Source organism: Psammomys obesus, unplaced genomic scaffold (assembly GCF_907164565.1).
Source record: "Psammomys obesus unplaced genomic scaffold, mPsaObe1.curated_primary_1811, whole genome shotgun sequence".
NCBI lineage: Eukaryota > Metazoa > Chordata > Mammalia > Rodentia > Muridae > Psammomys > Psammomys obesus.
This window is the reverse complement of record NW_026585685.1, coordinates 5582728-5599640: the sequence shown is the minus strand read 5'-3', so window position 1 is coordinate 5599640 and position 16913 is coordinate 5582728. Positions and strand designations below refer to the sequence as shown.

General features: G+C 38.2%; 1 protein-coding gene across 1 annotated transcript in view; it reads right to left on the bottom strand.

Annotated features, from left to right (window-relative positions):
• Nucleotides 1–16913, bottom strand: part of St7l (suppression of tumorigenicity 7 like) — a 68095-nt gene that overhangs the window by 48152 nt on the left and 3030 nt on the right. The window contains exons 3-6 of the mRNA XM_055628878.1: nt 13870–14035; nt 11128–11182; nt 9674–9789; nt 2051–2129 (exon numbers count right to left, since the gene is read on the bottom strand). Of these exons, the coding sequence (XP_055484853.1) occupies nt 2051–2129; nt 9674–9789; nt 11128–11182; nt 13870–14035 (416 nt within the window). The remainder of the gene's footprint in view (nt 1–2050; nt 2130–9673; nt 9790–11127; nt 11183–13869; nt 14036–16913) is intronic.

Below are 16913 nucleotides of genomic sequence, written 5' to 3'. Positions count from 1 at the left end.
AATCAGATTTTCTATATTCCCTCTTGTTGCTCTTATTGTGGTTTTTTTACTTAGCGGCTTTCCTGACGATTTTGTAACTTGTATATTCTTTGTTTTGTGTGAGCAATGAGGTTTGTGTTTGGTTAGCACAGTGATCAATTAATGATCAGATAAAGATTTCTTAACTATCTACAAAGTACAAAAACCAAGACTCCACAAGTAGGCATTTAGTGTATATATGTGTATGTGTGCATATATAGAAGTGTGTGTGTGTGTGTGTGTGTGTGTGTGTGTGTGTGTGTGTGTGTGTGAAGGCATAGATATATATGTGTGTGTGCAGAATCCTGGTCAGCATGTGGCTGTGACATCAGATACCACACCAACTGGGTCCCTTGTACAAAACAGTCAGTATGCCAACCTTGCCTCCATGCTTCAGAATGTCATGGGTGCCGAGGGGGCAGGGTGGTCACTGTCTCCCTTACCTTCTTACTGTAGCTCCTTTGCTTTTGTTTGAGCTGCAGCCTGGTGAATGGCCCTGATTTTTATAAGTACAGATCTGTACATGCCAGTGTAAGAAAAAGAAAAAGCAGCGTCCACACAACTTTATTCCAGAGCAGAGCTCATCTGGGTTGTTGCTACCATTCCCTTCTTATTCTTCTACTCTATGTCCACACTAGGGCACACTTGCAACATTCACTCAGGTATTTTACAACTATCATAGCTTTCATTTCCTACTTGTGCCCAACCTAAATGTTATCCAGACAGGGCATTCCCTACATAGTTAACATTTTTTTAGTATTTTTGTCATAAAATGCTGTTGGATTTTGTCCATTTTTTTTTCATGAATTAAGATAATATATGGGTTTAAGAAGACTTGAAAACCAAATATTTTCTTCATGTGCCTAACTGTCAAAAATTGGGCCTTTGAGGCTCGCAGGAATTTGTGGAAGCTTTTCAAGGCCCTATTTACCAGTGTCTCATTCCCTAATTGTTCCTCATAAACTTTCTTGTTTGTCTATTTTCTTGTCCCTCTGTTTTATCCTTTGCATCATCAGACAGATATGCCTAATAACACATATTCTCTAAATATTTTCACCTTAGTATGGTCAATACAGAGAACTTCAAGGTAACTGTAATAAAGGCAAACCCTTTGAGCTGGTGCTTCAAGAACCATCATATTAATAAAAACCAACAACAATATCTCTGTTCCCTGGGATGATAAACCTATATCCAGCATGCTCATTTTGTCTTCAAGCATGCCATTGAGCTAGACAGTAGGACGGGAACTCCCTTATATTGAGGTAATTTCTACTTGACTTAGCAATCACTAGGTTACTTCAGTAAAGCTCTGATTATTTTACAGAGCCAAAAGGTCACTCACTCTCTTGTCAGCTGGTCACTAGTATTATTTTGCTCCCTCATGAGGGTCTTCTTACTGGTGATAAGAACGCTTCAAGAAAAACTCTAGCTTCATATTAGCCAGATAACATTCTTTGAATGATCCCATCTGACATTCATTTAGGAACTACTGCACTATATTACTTTGGATAAATGGCACTGATCTGTGCCATTCAAACACTGACTTGGTGTTTTATATTACTGTCTTAAGATATAAAGATAATACAGTGAGCTATGAAAGTAAATGCTGTTAACATGAACAAAAAAATTGACAGAGCTATTTTGCTAATTTTGAATCCTCTTTCCATGTCTCATAGCCCATTGCTGAGTATAAGTTCCCAGGACTAGTGAGTGCTTTAAATGAATGATTTAGATGAAAAATAAAACAGTGGCATAAATATTTAAGTGTCCTTTTAACTAATAAGTATTATTAGCATTCTTTATTAGTACTCTTTATTTTAAAAAGAACTTCTAAAATACTTTTATGTAAAACCATACAACAATTTATACTTTCAAAAGAAAAATAGAGATGTCAGAAACACTGCAAGTCTTATCTCTAGTGTGCAAGATAAGAATGGAGACTGCCAGTGTTCTGAATCTTACGAGCAGATAAAAGGAAATACAAAATTATTTGCCTGGTTGTTTTTAAAACAAATTTATGTTTCCAACTTACTCATTGTTTAACTCTAAAGCTTGATATGCTGCTTTGATGCGAGCTGGAGGATTTCTTTCCCTCCATGCCTTCTGCATAACTGTGGGAAAAATATTTCAAAGAGTGGATGAGATGGTAAACATAAATCATCTTACGTAAAATGCATGAAAGAATGAGCTAAAAGAATAAACAAAGCTTTAAATATCATGTTTTTAAACATATGAAACTGGGTTACTAGCTCACATTTACATGAGAATTTTATATTAAATCTGGACACTTTCCTTATAATAAAAATATTCTATGATCTATTTTCATGATAACATATAAAGTACTTAACTGAATTAATCACATCATTATTACACACAAACATTTATGTATCTAAGTGCATGCCAAAATTGAGTTTGAGTGACATTAGATTATAATAAACATCAAAGTGCTACTTTCATCATTCTGAAAAGGGTATATGGAACCACTAAAAATACACAAAAGCTTAAATAGTCGTTGTTTAATTGATGATTCATTATAGGAAAAATGTGTAGATGTGTATTTTCTATGAAAACTTGGAAGGAAGACTGGGATAATTTAGAATACAGCACATCTCTGGAAAACCTCACTAACCTAAGTTAGGATTTCTTTAGAATAATGGGATGGGTTTTGCTATCATTTACTGAACCAAAATGAAGACATCACACTACATGATGTCACTTAAAAGCTAAACAAATACACACACAAAGTAGATTTTCAAAACTACCTGGTTTAATTTACATTTGATAAGAAAAATGGAGAACTTATGAATGTTGACTTTGGAACAAAACCTCCAACTGTCCAGAAAGAAAAACGTGGAAAATGTTTGAATTTTCCTTTGGAAACAAAATATTAGTCTTGGCTCAGAAAATGAGACAATATATTCCACATGTGTAACAAAAATACATTTTTCATATCAAACATGTCACCAGCTAGCTGACAGCTAATGCTTCCTGAACTTGACAAAGTGATGCAAGGCAGCAATGCCTGATTCTGACCAGGTACAGAACATCAATCTGCCACAGCACTAAAATAGGATACAGAAACAGACTGTGATATTAGGCTTGTGAACCTGTGATGATAGGATTCTCTTCTATGAACTCTATATCGGCATTTGAGGTGATTATACAGCATTCTAGTATATAATCATAGTTTATCTAATTAATCCCCGTTCAATGGAAAGTTATTCCGAGTGCTAGCCTACTATAAAAACGTTGCACGCTATGTATAAACTTATAACCTTAGATCTTGGAAGATGAAAGCAGGAGGATCCAGAGTTCAAGGTCATCTAACATATGCAGAAAGTTTGAGACTAACCCGGGCTATATGAAATCCTGCCTCAAGCATAAAAATCAACAATAGAAAAACCATTATGATAACTATCTTTCAGCCAGGTATGGTAGTGAAAACTCTTATTCTAGTACTCAGGATGTTGAGACAGGAGGATCACTGAATTTGAAGCCAGCCAGGATTATATAGCAAGTACCAGGCTAGCCAGTGCTACAGAGCAAAACCCTGACTTAAACAAACAAGCAAAACTGTCTGGGAATAAAGTTCAGTGGTAAAAAACCTTATATGTGAGGTTAAGGCTCAGTTCTCAGTACTGCAATACAAAACACACAAAAAAGCAATCTTTTAGCTTCTTTCTTTGTATAGCCTACCAAATATTTCTTTGTAGAACACTTTAAAATAGGTACAGTCTTTAAAAGATTTTGGCTACATACTCTCCAACTCCACTCAATAAAATTAATTTGTACTTCGAGCCAGCATAGGAAAGTGACCATTTCCCCAATTTATTACCCTTCAAGCCATGTTGAGCATCTCAATACAAAACTCCAAAGTAGAAAACAGGAAAGCAAAAGTAGGGAAATCAACACCTGACTTCACAGGCTAGGCCACCGTCAGGATGCAGGTACAGTAAGAGGCCTACAGTAGCACAGGCTGTAATCCCAGAACTCGGAAGGCAGTGGCAGGGGATCAAGACCAACGCTGGCTACTTAAAAAGTAAAAGGCCAGTCCAGATTAAAGAAGCTCCCCCTCTAAAATTAAAAAAAAAAACAAAACCACAAAAGAAATCACTTTCCAACTTTGTGTATAAGGGATATATGAAAAAAGAATTCTGAGTTTAGATTTGAGTCTTATTCTCAAGATATATCATTATGCACATACAAACATCTCAAAAATTAAAATCTAAAAACCATGTCTGGTCCCTAGCATTTCAGACAGTGGATACTCAGTCTGTATTATCAATCTTAGTTAATTTAACGCATGAAGAAAATATCTTTTGTAATTTTATTTCTATTGAGTCTATATAATCCATCTTTAAGCATTTTTTTTCTTATTCTTGTATTTTCAAATCCTCTATCATTCCTGCCTTTCAACACAACCAAGGTGTTTCTAAGTCTAAAGTAAAAGGGGAAAGTACAAGTTAAAAAATGTATATATTTCCAGGCACGCCTATAATCCCAGCACTCAGGAAGGCAGAGACAGGCAGATCTCTGTGAGTTCGAGACCAGTCTGGTCTACAAAGGGGACCAAGGACAGCACTCAGCTACACAAGAGAAACCCTGTCTCAAAAAAACAAAAAAGGAGGGAGAAAGAAAAATTTATGTGTCTGTGTGTGTGTGTGTGTGTGTGTCCTAAGAATAATTTAAATCAAAATGCTGATCTCATGATATGTTTAAAATAATTAAAACATCCATAAAAACCCAATTCACTCAGACTTACCTATTTTTCAATTAATATCTGCAATATTCTCATAGGCACAAAAGAGAGCTGCACCTCTCTGCAGGTCAAGGCCTACAGATGTAAATGTCTACGAAGTACCAGAAGGAACCAAGTGCCAAGAGCACACACTGTGCGAGCAGAGCCGCCACTCAGCACTAGCTGAGCAGACAGTGACATAGGTCCACTGCTCTATTTCCCAACTTTCTTCAGAGCATAAATTTGAATGTTAGTAAGAAATCTCTTGGGGTTTTTGCTTATTTAATGTTTTGTCTTGCTTTTTGAGACAGGCCACCCAGTGTTGCTGGATGTATCCTCCCACCTCAACTTCTTTAGCAGCCGGGACAACACATATCTACAGCTCAGCTCCTGTCCTCATTTCTAAATATTCAATGTGAAAACAGACTTTCAAAGAGCCCTGCTGAGCAGCCATTGAGGGTATGCTTATTTTCAGACTTAAACCAGCAAGTCAATGAGATGAGAGCAAACTGCACTAATATAACGAGCACTAATGACAATAGGTCAAGAAAAACTTGCCGCATCTTACTCACATGCATGCATAAAAACTACTGATGTACATACAACATTGCTTTTATGTGAGTGTCTGAAGGGATAAAAAAGGAAACTGACAGTTCACCTGAATTCTCACTCAGCATAGTTAGCCTGTGAGTTCAGAATTTAACTAGATTACGCACACCTCTGGAAGTACATAAAACTGCAAGGATGACATACTACGTAAAACCAAAATGACACATGTGGTCTTAAGAAAATCGATATCAAAAGCCTCAACTTATTAAAAGTTACATGACTCTTTCCTATAGCTGACAGAATGTGAAAAAATGCTCCTGTGACTAGCCTATTTATCCCTTCCTACCTAACCACGATCACTGACCCCCTCGCCTAGAGGTGCGCTCACTTCCAGCTTACAAAAGAAAGGCTTGCTCCTTGGCCATTCTAAATCTTCCTAGATTCAGTGTGTATGAACAGCTCAAAACCTCTAAGGGTTGAGAATACAATGCAGTTTAGATTTGGAGCAGTCAATTTGGGTGATGGGGGTATTTATTTGTTTATTTATTTTTGAGGTAGGGTTCTCCTGCCTCAGCCTTCCAAATATTAGGATTACAGGCATGAACCCAGCTGAGGATAGCCATCCCAAACCCAGGCACCTGAGAATCAGGATTCCTGCCTTTTACTTGTCTTTGAGTAGTGAAACTTCGAAGTGAGGAACAATATTCTTCCGCATGGAGGTGTAGCTTCCTTGTTAGAAAGGCTGCCTAGCATGCAGGAAGCCCTGCAGTCAATGCCAGCACCATGCAAAGTGGGTGTAATCCTAGCACTCAGGTAAACGCAGAAAATCAAAAACTCGAGGTCATCATCAGTTCGTAGGGAATTTAAAGCCGTCAGCCTGAGCTACATGAGAATCTTTTAAAAATGAGAAATCGATAGACAAACAGACAGACAGATAGATAGATAGATGTAATATTTGGTTCCTAGAAGCTTTGAATTAAGGAGTGATAACCATGTGTGTTAGTCCCATTAGCACCCCTCCTCTGTCATTTAAAAAACTGCATTACTCCTAAGGGAGGGTCCTTACAAGATGTCAAAAGAGTGAGCTGGCAAGGAATAACAGAATCAAGTGACAAGTGTTAGGCAAAGCTCAAAAAATTCATCTTCTCATAATCTTAATTCAGAGCTAGATTTCACAGTCCTAGAAACCTGGCTGAGGACAACCTGGGCTACAGAGAAGACCTTACCTTGCACAACAAAAACAAAAAGCAAAAAATTTCATACGTAAGAGAAATGGTTACGATGGAAACGTTGGCATGTCTATATGAACTGAAAAATAGAGAATGGGGTAAGATTTCTCTGTCAGTATGATTTGATTGATTGGCTTGAGAATGAAAACACCCAATTAGGTCATTAAAGGGCATATTCCATTTTTTTTTTTTAAGATTTATGTTTAGTACTCTGCATGCCAGGGAAGTGCATTAGCTCCCATTATAGATGGTTGTAAGCCACCATGTGGTTGCTGGAAATTGAACTCAGGACCTTTGTCTGAGCCATCTCTCCAGCTCCCGTAAAGGGCATATTTTAAAGAGAAAAAAAGAGCTAAGTATGTAGCTGTTAAAGACTTGACAAGAATAAAATTAAAGTATATCATAACAGTGAGATGTGGTGGCACACCCCTTTAATTTCAGTACATGGGAGGCAGAGACAGGAATACCTCTGTGAGCTCAATGGCTATCCTGTTCTATATAATGAGTTCCAGGACAGCCAGAGCTATACAGTGAGACCTGCCTCAAAACAAAACAACAACAACAACAAAACCAAAACAAACAAAAAAGAAATACACTATAACATTCAGAATCTCATGGCTAAATATAATTCAAATTTATCTAAAATGGCTATGTGGAAAAGTTGCAAGAATAGTAAAAGACTCGCAAGCATAAACTAATTAAAGCTATGTATATATTCACACACACACACACACACACACACACACACACACACACACAAGATAAGCATTCAAGAAGAAAGGAACTTACACTGGCATATATTTGCAAATTCCAAGTGTGTGGGAGGCTAAGGCAGGAGGTTCTAAAAATGTGAGCCAATCTGGACTATGTAAGAAGGCCCATTCATAAAAAACAAAAGACTTGTATAAGGTTTACTACTATTAGAGTGTTTGTTCCTATAGTTTTCAATGGAAAATGGTTATTATCAAATTCTTAGCTATAATTCAGTGAGAAATGCAAGCATCTATTCTGGCATGCACACACAGGTAAAACCTTCTGATTTTCATGGTATACATTAAAATATAGGGAATACTGGTTTATTTTTTTAAATGTCTATATTTTCTAATATGCCAAAATTATATTCATTGCAATTATTTAACCTTATGAAGCTTAAAATGTATGAAAAGGCTCACAGATTTTCAAAATTTTCTGGAACTGTTCAAACAGAAATGGTTTAAAAAGCCCTGAGAGCTGTCTGAGGAGCTTGGGGTTGTTTGCAATCCGGCCTGTGAGAGGAGATGAGGTTTGATTCTCTAACATTAATGGACAATGCTGCAGTTTCCCTCAACACACACACTTTGCTGTGACCATGAACAGTGAGCAGTCATACATGAAGCACTTTTTCTCCTCCTCCTTGGCTTTTCTGCTGCCACCAATCCTTAGCATAGTTTATTCACCAACAATGGGACAGAATGCTCTCACTTCAATGGTAAGAAACTGGCTTTCTTCAGACGCTCACTGCTGATTCCTCTTCTCACAATGCAGCCAGCTGAAGCAGGAGCAGTGCAGTGGTTGAGAGCTATAATTGAGTTTGAAGTCCAGTTTTATCACTTAGTTGTGGGTGCCATGTTACTCAACCTCCTTTTGCCTCAGTTCCCATTTGCTCATTCATTCATTCATTCATTCATCCATCCATCCATCCATCCATCCATCCATTCATCTGGGATTGAGACAGTCTTACACTGTAGCCCCAGCTGACCTAGGACTATGCAGCCCAGGCTGCCTTGAACTTCACACAATCCTCCTGCTTAAGCCTCCAGAGTACTAGGATTACAGGCATAAACCACCATATCCAGCTTAGCTGCTTCTTTTTAAAAGGCCTCTGATAATAGCTCTTTATCTCATAGTGTGACTGGGAAGATCAAATTAGTACACATGCTGTCCATGTGTTAATTATTATTAATGAAATTACTTAAGTGTGTGATACCAATGCCATCCATCCATCCATTATTAATCCATTCATTCATAATTGCATCAAAGAATATATTAACATATACTATATTATAAGAGCTTTCAGAGGAGGCATCTTTAAGAATCTAACTAGTGATTCATCACGCAGATAAAGCAAAGCTATTCAAAGTAGTGCAAAGTTGAGGGAAATGGCTCTGTCTCTAGGTTGTACACTCCCTTTGCCACTCCCTGGTACTGATCTCAGACCCACGGCTTCACAAATGCTCTGAAAGCCCATACCACTAAGCTACATTCCCAGCCCGTAATACTGTTCTGTAGGGAACAGCTTAAAGAGATCTAAACACAAACACTTCTATAAGCTACCGCATTACAAGAATCTTCTTGACTAGAATAAAGCATACCGTATGTTTCTTCTACCTATCATTCCTCAATTGTCATATCTTCCCTCTCCCTGTTTGTGTGTGTGCACACATACATTCATGAGTACATGTGCCGAGGTCAGAGGGCAATCTTGGGTGTTGGTTCTCACCTTCCACATTGTCTATGGTAGGCTATGGTAGAGTCTAGTTGTTCTAGCTGGCTTTTGAGCTTCTGTGTATTCCCCTGCCTCTCATCTGCCCAGGGGAGTGTATGGATCACAGGTCTGTGCAGGACTATGTCCACCTTCATGCAGGTTCTAGAGACCTCACCTCATGTTATCAGATCTGCACCCTAAGCACTTTACTCAATGGGTAATCTCCCCAGGCCATGCTCTATTGTCAGGTAATTGTTTCCCAGACCAAAGCAATGTATACTATTTTCTGCTATATTTGATCTAATTTTTTTTTTTTTCAAAACAGGGTTTCTTGTATACACTTGGCTGTCCTGGAACTAGCTCTATAGACCAGATTGGCCTTGAACTCAAAGAGATCTGTCTGCCTCTTATTTCAGAGTGCTGAGATTAAAGGTGTGCCCCACCACCATCTGGTTCTGAAATTGTTTTTTAATTAATAAAATCACATAAAACATTTAAAATTCTTATAAACTAGTTATTAATTTCATTTATAAGTATATTTTAGTTTAATTTAAACTGAATTTCTTATCTATAATATAAATAATTCCAATCTAAGTAACTTTATGTTATCATACACAGCTCTAAAGAACACTTGAAATAATTTTCACAATCACTATCTGTAACATGAATACGTACCTGTGTCTGAAGGGCGTAAAAAGTCTGTTTCACAGGTGAAAAAGGTCTGGTGATCCTGGGCGGACAAGTTCATGTCATAGTAAGTAAGTGGCTCTTTACCCGTCACCCAAGTGTATCTGTAGCAAACACAAGATGTTTACAGACACTTAAGTCATAAAAATAAGTGATTACAAGTTCTATTTCAGGGTGTTTTTAAAGCGTATATCAGTAAGGGGTAAAAAAGTACTACTCTATGGTTCAATAGTAAAACACTAAAACAGGAAAAAATAAATAGTTCAGCCTGGCATGGTTACTCATGCCTATGAGTTTGAGGCCAGCCTACACCATATAACAAAATTCAAGATAGCCTGAGTTACAATATGAAACCTGTCTCAAAAACAAAATAAACCAATAAGTTATTCAGCAAAATGTTCTAAAAACTAGATACTAAATATAAATGTTTCAAATAGTAAAACATTCTCATAAAGATTGATATGGATACTATAAAAGGAGGCTACAGGAGACCCTGTTTTAAAATAAACCAACAAAGGCTGGGCATGTTGGTCCATAACTTTAATTCCAGCACTAAGAAGGCAGAAGCAGGTAGAGCTCTGTGAGTTTGAGGCCAGCCTGGTCTACATATTGAGTAACAAGACAGCCAGGGGTATATAGAGAAATCTTGTTTCAAAACAACAACAACAACAAACACACAAACTAGCAAAAATGGTCATGGTAAGCAAATGCACTCTGATGTGGCAGAGACAGATAGATCTCTATGACTTCAAGGCCAACTTGGTGTATATAAGAGTTCCAAGACAGCCAGGGTTGCAGAGTGAGCCTCTATCTCAAAACAACAACAGAAACAGAAGGAAGAAAAAAAAAAAGAAAAAAAGCCCCAGGACCTCTATCACAGAAGAGAAGGCAGAAAAAAACTGTAAGATATGAACAACAGGGAGGAGACCTGTGAAATGCTGTCTTACGGCCATGATCCTCATGAACTCGCATAAGACTGAGTCAATAAACTTTCATTCATAGATGGGAGAGGGGCTAATGGGCCTGTCCTGCCCAGAGGAGTTAATGGCAGTCAAGGGCTTTGGGAGGAACCACTGGTGACTTCTCATGATCCAGTGGATAAATCCAGTGGGTCACAAAAAAAACAAAACAAAACATGGAAGCAGAATTGAGACTTAGTGGGAGGAAGACAATAAGAGAACATGAAAGGATCAGCCTGACCACATGTATTATATACATTTATAAAAATGTCAAACAAGAAATTTTAAAGAGATGTTATTTCCTTTAATATTAAAAGAAGTAAACACGGTGACGATGATACCTACTCTTGAGCTAATCGTTCACTTTAATATAGTCATTATCTCCAATTAGAAGAGGCTGTAATCTATTTATAAAAACAAGTGTTCCACAGTACTTTTACTCTAAGACTCACACCACACTTATACTGAAAGGAAATGTCTTACCTTCTATATTCTGCTCCTCTAAAGAGGTTTAAAGGGTTTCTCCAGACCTTACACTCTAAAAAACAAGATGAAAGAGTAATTTAATCAAATACAGGTAAATTTCCATTAACCAACACTGTTGATTCTTTGCTCTAAATATAGTCCAATCATAGACACCACAAATATGAAAGAGGTATACTTCACCCTTGCTTTCTGGAAGCACAGAATCAAATACAGTTATTGTTGTATTTCTGTCTCAACAGTGTTTAGTTTATAACTCAGTTACAACTCTTCCTGTTTAACAATGTAGTTATCAGTTCTTTTCAGTTTCCTCTCTAAAATAGGATCTACTAAAACTTCATCCACTCTTACATTCCTAGATACTCTCACAGATTCCGGAACTAACCTCTATAGCATGAGAATTAGTCACATAAACAACCACCTGAACTATGTGACATGTACTATACTAGACCTGTCTTATTCCAAGACCCAAGACCCTTTAAAAAAAAAAAAGTAGTCTATCACAGAAGATTTTAGAGCAAATGACATTTGAACTAACATTAAAAACCTAAAAGAATTGAGGCTGCTCTTAACTCAGTGGTTAAGAGCACTGGCTGCTCTTCCAGAGAACCTGGGTTCAATTCCCAGCAACCATATGACATCTCATACCTGTCTGTAAATCTAGTTCCAGGGCTTCTGAGACCCTCACCTAGATATACATGTAAGCAAAATACCAATGCACATAAAACAAACAAAAAACAAAAACAACAAAAAAGCCTAAAAGAAGAAGCTTCCAGACACAGAACATTCCAAGCTGAGGCAGTATAAGCTATACATTGAGCCTAGAGAGATGGCTGGTGTGTAAAATGTTTGCTGTACAAGCATGAGGTCCCAAGCAGATCACTTGCACCTGCATAAGAGTCAGATGAGGCAGCGTGCTTCTCCATACTAGGGAGGTGAAGACAGGTAGATCCTGGGGGCCTGACAGCCAGCCATTCTGGCCTAAATGAGCTCCAAGCACATCATGAGACCCTATCTCAAAAAATAACATGTAGGGGGCTAGAGAAATGATTTGGCACTTGCTACTCTTACAAAGAAGCCTAGTTTATTTCCCAGAACCCATGTGATAACTGACAAACATTCATAGTTCCATTTCCAGGGGATCTGATGCCTTCTTCTGATCTCCTTGGGCACCAGGCACACACATACCTGCATTAATGTCTACATATTAAATATTAAAACAACATAAATAAATCTAAAAAAATGAGGTAGTAACCTATAGGTTGTTTGTGCATGCATGTATGGGACACTTATGTACACATACATATACACACACACAACTGTAGGGCATGCTGAGGAGGACCCGTCATGGTGGCTCACATCTGTAATCACAGCAATTGAGTTGTCCATATTTCAGGCATGCATCTCAAAACTCTTCAGCCCTAGACAGGCTTAGAGATAGTAGGTTTTTTTGCTGTCTTTGAGAAGTAGTGAGACGGAGAATCCTCTCCCCTTTCTCTTCTTATAACAATCCTATTAGATTAAATGTTTACCTTCATGATGTCATTTAACCTTTATCCTCTTGTATGAAGACGAGCGTTCCTTCAAACTTAGCTAAGGATGACTTTCAACCCCTGATCCTTCTGCCTCAGTCTCCCACATGCTAAAATGACACAGCTGACACTTTTTGTTTGGTGGTGCTGGGAACTGAACAGGCCTTATTTATGCAAGGCACTTCTGAACAGTGTAGGCTGAATTAAGAGAAGTGAGGGTTTTTCTTTTTCCTACTGACTAAAAGGTAGATATTATGGCTAAAACCAGAACAAGTACCTTGGACCACAAGTTAAAAACTGTATCTGGGGGGCTAGAAAGATGGGTCAGAGGTTAAGAGCACTGGCTGCTCTTCTAAAGGTCCTGAGTTCAGTTCCCAGCAACCACATGGTGGCTCACAACCAACTATAATGAGATCTGGTGCCTTCTTCTGGAGTGCAAGTGTACTTGCAGGCAGAACTCTGTATACATAATAAATAAATAAATTTAAAAAAAAAAACTGCATCTGGCTGGGCATTGTGGTGCATCCTTTAGTCTCTAAAGGTGGAGACAGAAGGATCTCTGTGAGTTTGAGATCAGCCTGGAATATAGAGTGCCAGGCCAGCCAGGGCTATATAGTGAAACTCTGCTTCATTGAATAAACAAACAACTGTGTCTAGAGATGACAGGCTATAATTAGACTTTGATGATAACTCTGCTCTATACTAGGCACGGGTTAACTATATTTATAGGAAAAAAGGCTGTCTCCGTGTTTTTTTCCATTTGGACTATAATGACAAATTACCACAAATTGAGTATCATAAAAATAACAGAATTTATTTCTTTAATTTATTTCTTCAATAAATTTAATTCTTATACTTTTGGAGGTTGGCAAATCCACATTCAAGGTGCTGCAACATTTAGTGCCTAGTGCTAGGCACTAAAGATTCCCTTTCTGGTTTGTGAATGGAACTCTCTTGCTATTTCCTCATCAAGTGACAGGAGTAAGTAGCTCTCTGGGATCTCTTTCCTTAGGATATGAATTCTATCCATGAGAGTTCTACCTTTGTGATCTGATCATATCCCAAAGCTCGTTTCTTTTAACTTCATTACATATGAAGGGGACATGAACACACAAACTACTGTATTCTGTTGTTGAGACTGACTTTCTTATCCTCTGTAATGAAATCAATCTTAATTACACAGTTCTAAAAGCACCAAAAAAGTAATCACCTGATAGATGGTGGTGTCTGAGGGTTTCACTTTCTCTGTTGCTGGCAGGAGAACCCGGCTCTGAAATGTTACTCTCTGTTCCTCCCATTAGTGGTCGCAAATGGCTTATAGACACTTGCTCAATAAAAGATGTGCCATGCTTATGGAAATACCACCATTCAAATATCTATGACAAAGAGAAACATTTTTCACTTGAAATGCAATTCATAAATTGAAATGAAAGAGATGTTCCTATTCAATTCAGCACTTTAAATGCATAATCTGTTCTTGGGTGGGTGAAGTGCAAGCAGAAGAAAAAACCCAAACCCAAGATTCCCTAAACACAGAATACAGATGCGATGTAAAAGTGAAATACCTTTCTTATGGATATGTCACGAAGTTCAGACAAGCTTAGGCAACATTCTACACTTGTTAAAGACATTAAAGAATACTAAGAGTGAGTCAGATGTGATAGCACATGCCTTTACTCTCAACTCTTTTAAAAATTTATTTTTTTTAATTAATTATAATTTATTCACTTTGTATCTCAACTATAGCCTCCTCCCTCCTCCCCTCCCAATCCCATCCTCTCTCCCTCTTCTCCTCCCCAAGAGTGCAGGGAATCTTATGAAAGAAGGGGGAGATATAAAGACCTGGAAGGGACAGGAGCTCCACAAAGAGAGCAACAGAACCAAAAAATCTGGGCCCAGGGTTTTTTTCTGAGACTGATACTCCAACCAAGGACCATGCATGGAGATAACCTAGAACCCCTGCACAGATACAGCCCATGGCAGCTTAGTGTCCAAGTGGGTTCCCTACTAATGGGAACAGGGGCTGTCTCTGACATGAACTCAGTGGCTGGCTTTTTGATCTCCCCCCTGTGGAGGCGGGCAGCCTTACCAGGCCACAGAGAAAGACAATGCAGCCAGTCCTGAAGAGACCTGATAGACTAGGGTCAGATGGAAGGGGAGGAGGACCTCCCCTAATCTCAACTCTTATGAGACAGAGGTGGGAGAATCGTAAATGCCAGGCCAACACATGCTACAGAGTGGGACATTTCAATACAGAAAGAGAGTATCTAATCGATAACGTAACTCTTCATGCATGTTTCACTGTCATCTGATTCGACCTGCAGCATAATTAACAACCATTTTAAAGCAATTAATACTAAACTAGGATCAAACTTCCAAGCTTTATACTAGATCCACTATTTATTAACTGTGTGTACTGGGCAAGACAATTAATATCAAATATCTCAGAGCCTCAGTTTCCTCACCTAGTAAATTTAACTAACAAGAATCCTAAGAAAGTGCTTTCTGAACTAAAAGTACTACTGGTCTAATGATATGAACATGGGTTGAGACAAGTTCTTCCCCAGGCTGAACTATTTAAAAATCAGGATATTTATTCATTGTATTTCTGTGTCTTATGTTCATAAATACAAACTAAACTCTCTATTTTGAGACCTTATCTCAAAGATTTTAAAAAGGTAAAAAAAAAAAAAACACTGCACTTTTTACTAAAGCTGTATAGCACCACCTACAGATGAGAAGAAAGAACAGGAAAAATGGCATAATAAATAATACTTTTATATGTAGCAGAATTTTCCTAAAGCATACAATAAGAAACACTAGACTGTAGAGATGCTAATGAAGAACGTATTTTTCAATATTTTTTTAAATTAAAAGTAGTATCTTATTTGAAGAAAAAAAAAAAAGTTAAAATCAAATCGGGTCTCTTATTGTGTGACTTCCGGAATAACAGCCAAAACTCAGTCTATGCTCCCTGAGCCTAATTCTACATTACAAACTTCTACATGTATTATCTCGATTAGTTCCTACTGTGAAATGAATACTATTATTTCCCCATCTACAGAGAAGATATTGTCTTCACTAAGTGAGTAAGTGAAAGCTAAATTCCAGACACAAATTATAGCCTGCCCAATGCTGTCAAAATTAAAATGTTGCAAGGTTTTAAATAAAGCCTGCATATTCAGGGGCTGGGATAAAGTTCAGTTGTAAAGTGCTTGCCTAGTACACACAAAGCCTTAGGTTCTGGCCCCAGCACTGCATAAACTGTACATGATAGGTTATAGTTGTATAGCAAAAGGAAGACCAGGCAGTCAAGGCCACCCTGGACTACAGAGTAAGTTCAAGCCAACTAGCTTACAAGAGATCCTGTTTCTAATATAAATAAATTCTGTACATTCAGATTTTCTTGAAACCATTTGAAAAATCAAAAAATTTGATAACAGTAGTTGTACATAACCCATTTCATTAATTCCAGTGTGAAGGATGGATGCTTACATGTATGTGTATGTGTATGCACACGTGTGCAGAGGCCAAGTGTCTCTTCAATTACTCTACCTTACTTTCTTTTTTTGTGTGTGGGGGGGTGAGACAGGGTTCCTCTGTAGCCTTGGCTGATCTGCCTGCCTCTGCCTCCCCAAGTACTGGGTGGCCCAAGGTGGGCACCACCACACCTGGCTTTCCCTTACTTTCTGAGATAAGATCTCTCACTTAATCTGGAGTACACTCATTTGGCTGGTTTAGCTGAGAGTAAGCCCCAAGGACCCTCTTGACTCCACCTCCCAGAGCTGGGATAACAGGTATGCAAGCATCCCCAACTTTTTATGGGAGTCTGAACAGATCTTCATGTTTATGTGGCAAGCATTTTACTGACTAAGTCATCTCCCCAGTCCCTCATTCATTTTGAAATAATAATGTAGGCCCTTTGATCCATCTCAACCAAGTATTACAGTACATGGGTCTTTTTAACCATTACACTGGGGTGTGTGTGAAGCATGCAAGCAAGCATGAGTATAGGAGCTGGCTCTCTCTTTTCACCATTTGTGTCCAAGAGATTAAACTCAGGTTATCAGTCAGGCATGGCTGCAAGCACCTTTACCTGCTGAGCCTTCTGCCATCCCTGGATACAAGGTTTTAATACATAATAAATGAAGTCGGGCATGGTGACCCACCCTTGCAATCCCAGCACTCAGGAGGTAGAGGCAGGAGAACCACCTTGGGTTCAAGGCCATTAGGCTACATAATGAGACCCTATCT